Consider the following 12,460-nt stretch of genomic DNA (forward strand, 5'->3'; position numbering starts at 1 on the left):
CAATGTACCATTTTTCTCTCAGATCACAGAACAAACATTTCTTTAGGCATTTAACTAACATTTACTAAGTTCCTGCTATATTCCAGCCACCAGAGCACTTTATATGTATTGACTTTAAACATTACAAGCATGCTGTAAATTAGATGCTACTGTTATCATTCGCATTTTACAGATGGCAAAAATAACTATTTCAGAATGTGTACTAGAAGTTAGAATAACTTGCCAAACATCATACAGATATCAAACAGCAAAACTTGGAATATACTCAGTAATTTTGTCATTAGTGGCCCTGTGCTAAACCACTATGTTATGACAACAGTCCTATAGCCAGAGCACAAATTAATACTAATCTTTATGTGAAAGGTTTAAGCAAATAATCCTTTAGAATGTCATATATTGCCTAACATCTTATGTAAAACTTCTAGTACACATTCTGAAATGCTTAAATCTCTTGGTCCGTTTAAATGTACCTCAAAAGATTTTTAAAAATCAAGTTATCTCTGAGTGAAGGTAGAATACTCAAGCAACATCTGTTGCCTCCCCATTCTCCACAAGTGTTTCTAAAGGCTATTAAAATGACTTATTCTGATAAACTATAAAAATGTTTTAATATTTATATGAGTTGCAAGGCAGTGAGCATAGTTATGAAGTGCTTGGGTTCTGTACTCATAAATCCAACTCTCCCACTTACTTATTAGACAAATCACTTTATCCAATACTGTTTTCCATCTGTAAATCGGGGGGGTAATCACAGTTGCTAAACTCACTGGGTTGACATAAAAATTGGCCAAAATAATAAAGGTAAGGTGGCTGATACATAGAAAACATGAAATATTATGCATTCCTATTATTATTAATTAATTAAATACCATATTCTAAAGAATATTGAGTGTTTGAAATCTTTCGTATTTGAGTTGCAACTCTCAGCCTGCAGTTAGGCTGGAAGATATATTCACATAAGACTTTCAAAGTCGCTTCTTATGTTCTACTGATGACCCTGGGGAAATCAGAATCTCAGATACAGAAGAAGCATATTCTCTGACTCTGTGTCCCTCGTGTGCAAAGCACGCCAGCCGCTGCCACAAAGCCTAAAGATGGATACTGTAACAGCCCAGCAATCTTCCCTCTCCAGGATATATGTTTATACACAGGATAGGGTCCAGTAGTGGCAAGAGAGGTGGGTACCAGGCTTAGTGCATTATTAAGCATAATGCTGTAAGTTGTTGTAACTTATTTTCTGTTATTCATTGACAAAGGTTTTGACTTTTTGCATGGTACATATTTTATATTTGGAAATACATACAAAACTACTTAACGGTACCTTTGTAACAATACCCCTTTTTCATATCCTACTTCCATTTTAAACTTTTATTAACCCTTAGAATATTATTTTCTCGTTTAGGGATATCGACCAACAAGATAAACTGTTTTATCTGGACACAGGCTGGATTTTTAAGAGCTAAGAAGAGACACTGAAGTAAACACTGCTTCTCTATATAATGATAACATTGTTTGCTCTGCTGCCACAGAAGCAGCCTTGACTAAATACGACACAAAATCCAGTCACTTGTGTTCATTTACTTTATCATGTGATGTCAGTGTCACAGAGCTGGCCAAGCCTGCTCTCCCTAGATTCACACCTCATCTGCTCACATCGATCATTCCTAAAAATGGTTTATGGGAATTTTTAAAAGAACATTTTGCCTTTGTACAAAGAAGATATATAACCAAAGGGACAGATTATAATTGTAGGCTTAAGGTACTTTTATATTTATTTCCCATTTAAAACATTAAAGAACACCCATGCCCCCATATCTAGTAGAAGCGAGAAAACATAAAATTTACTTTCTAAAACAAAAATTCGGGGGGGTGATGGCACAAGATGATCAAAACTGATAGCATACTGAAATTTTGTCATGAATTCAGTCTTAATCCCAACTTTAATGCTGGTACAAATTATGGGCATCTCAGACCTTGCGGAGGAAGTAAAGAATTTAAATATTTTTAAATTAATGCTTTTAAAGGCACCTAATGTGGTCCCAATAGCGTTCTAAGCATTTTGAATTCAGATTGTCATTTCTTAGAGAATCATTTCTATTGACAGTGCTTCCAATCTTCCTATTAGATTTTTCTATCCTATAGAATTCCTTTTCTATATTTTGAACTTACCCCCCCACCACAATCCAGGTATCTGTCTTTGTCTACATTTTTAAAAGAGAAAGCTATATGAGACTAATTGACAAACTAAGTGAGAAAAAGAAATTACAGCGCAAATTGTTCCTTACATTATTTTTATGACTTCACTTTAAGATCCACATTTACAGCTAAATGGTTGTGCTTTTTAAGAGGCTGTTATAAAAAGATCATTTTCCCTTTTTAGATACAGTGGATAGTTGTATCTAACTGATATAGACAAGAGGAAATATGATGTAAGTATTATTTGAAATATTTTGAGGTCTCGCTGGCAATTGGGTTACTGAGTCTTGTAGACTTCATTCCAATTACTAGAATTCAGACACCAACACTGTAAAATTCCTAATTCTGGATTCCCTTAGTGACTGTTCTTGGCAAGTAAAAAACTAAGAAATAATGACAAACACATTGCTATTATCACTCATATTACGTTAATACAGTGACACTAACAGCATAATTACTTTCCAGTTGTGAAAATGATGTCTGTTCTCTATTTTTTACTGTTATTAATCTCTATAAAACTTCAAATTAGGAAAGAAATATGAAGACAAAAAAAATCAACTAAGTTAAAGAAACAATCAAGAACTGATTGAAAATACTGACAGAGGTTTTCAAAAAAAATAATATGGAAGCCAGTACAGGCACACAAAGAGCACAGGAAGTCACTAAAGCACTAGATTCCAGACATTTGGGTTCACTGATAAGTACAATTTCAAAAAATAATTTGGAAACCAACATAGAATTCTAAGGTGTCTTTATTTTTTGGTTTTTTATTTTTCCCCCCAAATAAGGGCATTAAAAATAAAATTATCATTTACTACGAACATCGGCTCATCAAAGTAAAGGGATATAATCTGAATAAATTGAAGAAATATACCAGGCCGTTTTGTGAAGAATTCATTACCCTGTCCCTGTTCACTAAAAATCAGTGAAAACTTTATCACAGAATCAATTGACCTACTAATCACATACAGTAGGAGAAACCTAGGCTGACTGCAGGAAGGTTTGGCAAATCCCCAAGAGGCAATATATGTAAATAAGAAGGAAGTATATATCAGAGCACAATGGTGCTGATTCTCCTACCCTGTCTTCCTTCTTGATAATGGCTCCATTGAGATCCACAAGAGGACCCATTAAAAATGTTTTCGGATAGAGGGAAATTGAAAGAGAGAGGAAGAAGAGGAGCAAAGGAGGAAAGGACTCAAAGGAAGAAAATGAAGAACTGAAAACAAAACATCAAAGATACAGAATGAAGGTTGGTTCCCAGGCTTTTCATTTTTTTGACATCCAAATACAAATGATCCTATTATGCAGGTCCTAGAATAACAAATGAGATAAAGATGAACACATCCATTCCCACAAAATCTGGAACATCATTCAAGAAAGTTTCCAGCACTGCTGTAGTGTCCCTATTTCCAATATCCTAGCCAACTATTTCATCATTCTTTCCACTTCATTCAAGGTGGTCACCGAGAAAAAGAAAAAAAAATATATTTAAAACTCAAATAACTAAAATTGTTGTTTTTATTCCTATTAATATGAGGAACATATTTTACTAACTTTCCCATGTTTTATATTAAGAACTTTACAGTACCATTTGTCTTCAGTATTGTTTTAACTTTTTTCTTATTTCTTTTGGGACCATATATTATGGCAAAAACAAAACTATACTATACATTAAAGACCTTGCATTAATGATAACTGATCCATTATGTATATTTTTTAATATTTTGGCACCTAGTAATTTTTAGTGTGTGGAAACAATTTCAAATAAATCTATTTTTGATCCCCACAAATGAAATATCTTTCAACTGTGAATCTCCTTAGCACTTGTTAGGTTGTATGAAGTTTCTACTAACATTATAGTGATTTTTGTGCTTACCTTACCTCCCCCCCAAAAAAAAATTTACAGTAAAAGACACATTGCCATTAATCCCCCTCAATATTCTCCCCCTCGCTTTGAACTTATGCCGCCGTCCTTGCCACTTTCTGAAGCAGTTCTGGAAGTCCTCTTTCGTGATTGTGTTTAGTTGTGCTGTAATTGTCCTTAATCAATTCAAAACATTTTCCTTTCATGGTCATTTTGATTCTGAGGAAGAGTCAGAAGTCACAAGGTGCCAGATCCAGTGAATAACGTGGATGATGATACACCATGATGTTTTTATTTGACAGAAATTGCCGTGGCAGAAGCAATGTAAGATATGGAGTGTTCTCATGATGGAGGATCAAGTAAAGACACTCACAAAAGAGGTTTTCCAGAACTGCTTCAGAAAGTGGCAAGAACAATGGGGTAGTGTGTTTGAAGCGAGGGGGAGTATTTTGAGGGGGATTAATGGCAATGTGTCTTTTTGCGTAATAATTTTTTTTTTAATTTAAACATTCACTGTATTTTTTTATCACACCTCATAAAAAGCTACAAGAGGGAAGAGACTAGTTCTTATTTCTGTATCTCTGCTGATAGGTATTCATTGTAAGTTTTTGAGTGGAATCTTTTCACAACACTCCCTATTAAATGAAAACAATTACATTTCATTAGGCTAAGTCTTCTTAAGCAAACACATGCTCCCCCATTACCACAGCAGTAGAAGTTCTCATCGATTCCCCTGTCACTGCATAGCACTACGTGGTGATACTAACAGTAGACCCTCATTAATGTCCTGAACTACCTTGCACCTCCCATATAAAGCGATGTTTTTATGTGAGAGTAATTCATTAATTACTCAAGACCCAGTTAACTTTCAACTAAACTTCAAATCCTGTGGACATAATATGAATCAATTTTTTTCAACTTGATATTAGATCCTCCCCTAACCAGATAGAATGGAATTGTATGGCAACGGGATACAACTATCTATTGCACAACTTATCCAATGGCTTTGTTGGACCCCAACTGATTGTTTTTCACATGTCCTCATTCCTGTTAGCCCTGGGGGTAATTTTCAGAAACAATGCAAGTAAAAAGATTGAACCACTTACATTCAAACACAAGCCTGGAATTACATTTAGATAAACAGCTTCATGTGGTATTTTCTGACAACATTTACAGAATAATGTTTGTAACAATGTAATTTCATTGTATGATAAACATCAATTTACCATAAAAAAAAACAAATACAAACTTGTCACCATTTTCATCTCCTTTCAGTTGGATTGGCCTTGTTCAGATAAGCAAGCCTATCTCTTACAGAAAACAACAGTTTATAGATAAATTGTGTGAAATCCAGGATGTGTGTGTAGAATTATACTGCCTACTATCATGACTTTATACTGCCACACTGCACATATGGCTTCCAAGCTTACGTTATCTGAATCTTTCTGAATCTATTCTCCATGCTATTAAATTGAGCACATTCCACATCGTTCAAAAGTAATTACACTTTTGTCTAGAGTGGAGGAGACTGCTCTCCCTAAACAATGAAATTCTCATTATTAGAACTGGCACAATAACCACACTGGTGTTAACAACAATACACATTATACCATCACAATAACTAATGCTAAGTTTGATGTACAAAGGTAACAAGAAATTTAAAAGCTTATAAAAACCATCATATAAAAATAGGAATCTTTACCATACCATAATTAAGGCCCTATTCTGTGACTTATTTTAAATAACACATGCATTTTCTCTTTTCCTTCTTAAGTTTTCTGAATAGTACTTCACACACAACATTATTCTAGTCACACATCAAAAATACATTACTAACAACCGTTAGATTGTAAGCAAAATTTATATAAAGGGTATTTCAAGACACAGCTATAATATAGCAATTAAAATTATTTTGGGTAAATAAAGAATCCGAAGTTAACAGTGAGCCTGAACAAGTAAAAGCCTCTCTGTGTTGTGTGCACTGAATGAATTCTTTCAGTGTTTAAGTTTGCATTTCATACGTTGGAACCTTGCTATAATGTTATAGCCGGTTCTCAGCTACATGTTCAACTTCTATAGCCTATCACCTTAAGAAAACACTTTTTTCTCCTTTTGATGAACTTCAAGGAAGAAACTGACTTACACTATATTTTGCTTTATGATAACTAGTGTCCCTGAAATGTTTAAACACATTAAGGTACATCGAGGGTATTGTTAAATTCCATACATTACACCCAGAGTTCTTTGACAATTCCAGGAAAATATTATCAATATAAAAAATAAAGGAAATACTAAAATATATTATCACATCATATTTCCAAATCAAATAGATATTTAAATGTTAAAAAATTACACATTAGCATAGCACTCATGTTGATTGACATGAGGACGTGTTTTGGATAGTTCTTTACATTCTGTTTCACATGAAATTCAGCTATCTGTAGAATGGGCAACTCCAATTATTTTTTAATAAAATATTGTCGTTAAAATAAATATTTGTGTTTTTTAAATCAATTGTGGGACGCAGCCACTCTACAGTTACACAAAACTATTCATTCAACTCAGGAAGAACTTAAGGATTCAAAAGAGAGTTTGGTTGAAATAAGAATAGACATTTTGTGAAAAGAAAAAAGGGCAACTGATAATTCAGCAATCACAGGTGGCAAGACTTTCATTTCACATCACATTTGACACTCGAACAACAATCTATCCAACAGAAGTGTGCATGCAACCAGATAGAAAATGAGCACCAAAATGGCCACCATCGAGTTCCCCTGGCTGCCCCTAATGCTTTACTTGATTCTTCTCAGACTCTACTCCCTTCTGGTGCTCATAAATAATCATGTTGATTGACATGAGGACGTATTCTCGATAGTTCTTTACATCATGAAATAAATCCACCTGTGTTAGAACTATTATTAAAAATGAACCAGAAATTATGGTGATTCTTGCTTGTCTCTGAAACTGAAGTGACAGCCTCCGAACCCATATTTTAAAAAAGTGGGGGTAGGGTGGAGAGAAGAGTAGATCTGACCTTCAATAAAAACAAACCTCAGGACTGCCTTTCCATTCATGTCAGAATTAAACTTGCCAACCTTGCGTTTTAGCACTTTGGAGATAATATGAGTATCAAAATTTGCTATTAATTGCTTTGCAAGATTATGAGAGCTTCAGAGAAGGAACCAACAGTCTTTTATATACATACAAATATCTGTGTCTCAACCTTATATTGATTAGAAATCTTACAGAACATATATATATACATATATATGTACATATATATATACAATTTGCTTAGTACAGTTCATCTGTAGTGTACTTTGAATAGTGAGTAAAAACTTTCCAAGAATAGAAGGACTCATAGTTTTCACATCAGCTATAGCTGTTTGAGAGTATCTCTTATTTAGGCACTTAGCTTACACAAAATATTAAGGTTAACAAACACAACTTCAGAAAGGAAGAATTGCATCCTTATCTGACCCAATTCCAAATGTTAACATGTTAATACCCTGAATATGAAGACAGGACCCTAAATCCTTAAAGTCTTTATATGGCAACCATCATGAAGTATACAGAACTTTACCTCAGGAAATATTTTCCAACTTAAATTTTTCATAAAAGGATCTCTATAACTTCAAGCCATCATTACAGGGATTACTTATCAGTTTTACTTTGTTTCTAAACTACGTGGGCAATACAAAATGTAGACCTCTCAATATCTTTCTTTTTAATTTAAGAATGGAGCATGAATGTCAGAGAAATCGGCAATGAAATCTGGAAACCAGTTTTTTTTCCCTTAAATTGAACTCTATGATATAAAGACCAAGCAACATTCTCTGTTTTCAAGGATACTGAATAGGAAAAAATAGAGGATGTATTTTCCTACTGAAATAAAAGGACCTGTTATGCGAGTATGACAATGGCCTAGTATCCAGAAAAAAATTAAGTATTTGTGTTATCCAATTGAATTCTATAAATATATTCAATCATTTTGATAATTGGGTAAAATATATCTTAATCAGCTTAACAGCTGAATATATCATAACTATTATGACATACTTTCTGTTTACTGAATATACTACATTAGTAGATTCTTTTTTCATTCTAAAATTTCTAGAAAAATCTGCATATTTACCATGAATAGTATCTTAACAACTTTGCCCAAAACATATATTTAATCATCAATATAAACTGTCATTTAATCAGTAATCATAAAATTAAGTATTTATATATATATATATATATATATATATATATATATATATATATATATATATATATGTTTCAGACCATGAGAAAAGATATAAACAATTGTCATGGATGAAAGAATAATGCAGCAACCATTCTGCCTTGGGAGGTCAGTGAAAGCATGTAAGAAGAAGCAATTTCTGAACTCAGTCTTGTGGGAGATACACAATTCACCAGGAAGGTAAGATATAAAAAGAGAGATGTTTTCTAGTAGAAAGAATAAAGCTGTGTCATTTGAGGTCACTTGGTATGTTTATGAATACATATCAAAAGCTTGGCATGACCAGAACACTGGGTCCATGGCAGGATGTGGCAGGAGAGGAGACTAAAGCCATAGTTTGGTACTAGTCTACATAGAGCTCTACACTAAATCCTGTAAGCAACAAGGACACATATTAGTTTCCAAAGTGGGATAAATAATTCAACTCATTTCTCAGGCATGCAAGTCTAGTGGAAGATGAAAAAATACTGGAAAGAGAAGAGGCTGAAAATTTGAGATCGTACAGTAGACTCCTCCAACTGTTTACTAAAGAGATGAAAAGCTGGGGGAATCAAGAAACATTTGAGGCAGAAGAAAATTTAGAAACAAATTAGACATATAAGAAGAGAAAAACATTAGTGCTGATGGCCACTAAAACTAAGTTAAATCATTTGTATCTGAACTATATTGACTTCCAGAAGAGTAGATCTTAACCTTTTTGGGTTAAAAATCTGCTTAAAAATCTACTTAAAAGATCTTGGGTTAAAAGATTTTGGGTTAAAGATCTACTTAAAAATCTGATGAAAGCCATATTCTTACTCACACATGTGCACATACAGAATTCTCCATTCATTTTCAGGTTATCCGTACACCCTGGTTAAGAATTTCTGTTCTAGGCGAAGTTGCTTGAGGAAAGGAATTGTGTCTTATTCAAATCTATTTCCATAGTACCCAACAAAAAATCTTGGTACAAAGTAGGCAGTTCATAGTTTTTATTTAGTTGAACTGAACACTCCATTACAAACTGAATGGTTTCATTTTCACTAACATCCTGCATCACAGCATCCCCTCATGCCAACTACAGTATGTAATTCAATATGCTGTTCTTATACTTACCCTCGAGTATACTTAAAATAGTCTCCCCTTTATCTTTGTGGTTTTCTTCTAGTCATAACTATTTATATCCACTTCTTCAAATTTGGGTGTTTATGTTTATAATAGCATCACAAGAAAACCAAACCGAGAAGCACTCTCAATAGGGTACTCCCTGAGACAAGGCAATGATCAAAATACTGAGAGGGCAAAGGCATTAGCAGTGATGAAATAACCAGTGGAGAGGCCGACATCCTTACCCTGTTGAACTGTGTACTTCCATTTTCCCCTTTCTTTTCCTAGTTTAACCTTTTCTGAGAGGAGGCCAAAAAATTAGATAATTGCACATAACTAACATGAACTCATAGTAGAGAAAGAAGGGAGAAATTATGGATAGTATGATTTAACTTGCCAAATAAGAGATCATCAGAAAATAAAACACGCCTGTGCTCTTGTAAAGAGCTTATAATGTTTATAAGCATGGACTCCAAAACCAGACTGCTTGGGTAAAACCCCAGTTCTCCCACTTCCTAGCTGTGATCTGGAGCAAGGTATTTAACCTCTCTGTGCCTCAGTTCCCTCGTCTGTAAAATGGGATTAATAACAATACCTCATTTAATTATTGTGAAAATTAAATGAGTTAATATACATAATGTGGTTAAAGCACCACATCAATGTACGTGCTATATAAGTGTCAGTTAATCCATTTTTCTTGGTGGAAAGATCTTGCACAGAGTCAATTACCCAGATAAATTTTTACCTATAAGGCTTAAAATGTTGAATGAGAGTGTTTAAATCTGATGTGGATATCAAAGAATAGTATCTATTTCACAACTATTAGAAGATATCTGGTTCTTCTTGTTGATTTAACTCTACATATAGTAATGTAATAACATAAACAAGTGGGCGTATTACAGTATCAAGCACATTTAGGATATCTAATAATTTCCTAAAGAAAACCATAAAAAGGTATTTAACAGAAACAGAGTTTTCTTTAAAGGTATGAAAATGGGTGATGAAACATGTTTGTTGGTGTAAACCAGTTCAAATGAAGGGTATTCATGATGTTAAAGAGGAGGAGAGGTCACAAAAATGTGACATCCATCAAAGCAGCCATGTTGAAAAGGCCAGGGTGGCTTTACTGGCAGCTAAGTGCCCTGCCACCTTGCCGACATGCTGATTCTACGTAATTAAGTTCCTAAGACCGCCCTAAAGGCCTTATTTGTGTGTGTCTACTGTTTAAGCCTCAGCCAAGGTGCTTTGCTGTCTTCTTTCTTCTTATCTGTGAAACCACAGTTTCCCAGTGATCCAAACCCCAGAATGAGGGGCCAGAAAAATTATCCTGAGTTTCAAATTCTGAAAAAGGATGCACCAGGGAATTACTGAATTATCCAAACAACAGCATGAATGGGACTAGAAATTACTGTGGTCCCATTAGAAAACTATAGTGTCTATGAAATATATTCTTCTCTAAAATTCCCAGTACTATAAGGAATACAGGAATTCAATCTGAGCAAAGCAAAAAATTGAAAAACACTGATTTATTATGGCTGAAATGTTCAAACTACGTTGTAACTCTATCTGGAAAAAAACATTTTATTAGAAATAGAATGAAATCTATCTCGCCTGCTAATTTTAAATGTGTTACTCTATTTTAACATTATTCTTATATTTACATGGTTTTTTTCCACTAATTAAATCGGTGTCTCAAAAGCAGAATTAGTAAAAAACAAAAAAAAGAAACAAACAAAAAATATAGCCTATCTTATCCTCCCTACTGGAATCAATTTACTTATAAAGAATTCTAAGATGTTAGGAGTGTTCTCTTGTGTATGACTATTAAGTAGATGATAATTATAAAGCAAAGGACTGAAGCCAAACTATTAGAAGACTAGACTGGTCAAAAAGTGAGTGTAGGCACAATAGACCATGAGAAACCTACCACTGTATTGTGCTGAGAAGTGGGAGTCCTATGGCCACAAGTCTCTTGCGTCAGCAGAGAAACTGGCTGAAATTCCTCAGAGTGAGGCTTGTTGGGAAAACTCACATGCAAGGGAAGGTGAAAGGCTGGGAGCCCGTCACTCTCCTCTTCTTCCACTTTCTGTCTGCTTGTCACCATGGCTACCTCTCCATCTGCTTCCCCATACGGAGAGGCTGGTCGCTTGGAAGACATCCTGGAAGGAACAAAAGAGGAGAAAATAATGAAACCTCCACATAAATCCTTAATGCCGTCATTGTGTGGTTAGGGGCCATTGTAACAGAAATGCCTTTTTGTGCTGGCAGAGAGCAGGAAACTATCCAAATACCACTGCAAAGCACACAATCAGAAACAATGGCCAAGCAGGTAGCAACAGAACAGTGCTTGTTTGTTGTGAGAATAATACACTAATATAGCACTCTCTTGTATTCTGGCTTCTTAAACAAGAGAATTCACCTAAGAATACTGCATAATGAAAGACCATTCCATTTTAAAGGAAAGAAAAATAGTCATCTAGCTTTACACTTTGATAGACCTTACTGAAGACAGAACATCTATGAATAGCAAATAATGTTGGCAGTGAAAAAAGAGAAATGACTAAAATTTATTTCATCAAAAAGTAAACAAAATAAATGAATGAATGCCATTATAACATATTTACATTTTATTAAAAGCGAGATTATTGTGAAATATAGATACATCAGTTATTTGTACCTCAGACCACATGATAAAAAGTTTGATATTTGTTTAAAGCTTAATTTAGAATTGAATGAATTTTACACTCACTGTTAATTTTGAAACATTTGAAAATTTTTCTTCCCTCACCTTCTAAATCACCCAATTTAGGCATTTAGTTCTAACATCAAATTTGCAAAGTAGTAAAAGACGTGAGAATATAAAGTTATTTCAATTTTATTTCCACAATTCTATAAAAGATTAAGATGTGGCTTCTTAAACTTGTGTGCTCCTTAGACACCTAAGTAAAAGGGGGGAGGGGGAACCAGGATATTTTGTTTTGATGAGCTAATGCCTATATGACACTGCACTTAGATAACTGAAAAAAATTTAAACATTTTTTTGTCTGATTGAGAATATTATC

General features: G+C 34.0%; 1 protein-coding gene across 3 annotated transcripts in view; it reads right to left on the minus strand.

Moving 5' to 3' along the window:
- The window catches only part of SOX5 (SRY-box transcription factor 5), a 478,480-nt gene that overhangs the window by 317,214 nt on the left and 148,806 nt on the right, over positions 1 to 12,460 (minus strand). For 2 of the 3 annotated variants that reach the window (XM_033118758.1, XM_033118757.1), the window contains one exon: positions 11,326 to 11,557. In XM_033118758.1, the coding sequence (XP_032974649.1) occupies positions 11,326 to 11,556 (231 nt within the window). In that variant the 5' untranslated portion in view covers position 11,557. The remainder of the gene's footprint in view (positions 1 to 11,325; positions 11,558 to 12,460) is intronic. The other variant, XM_033118759.1, reaches the window with a different exon arrangement.

Source organism: Rhinolophus ferrumequinum, chromosome 10, assembly GCF_004115265.2.
Source record: "Rhinolophus ferrumequinum isolate MPI-CBG mRhiFer1 chromosome 10, mRhiFer1_v1.p, whole genome shotgun sequence".
NCBI lineage: Eukaryota > Metazoa > Chordata > Mammalia > Chiroptera > Rhinolophidae > Rhinolophus > Rhinolophus ferrumequinum.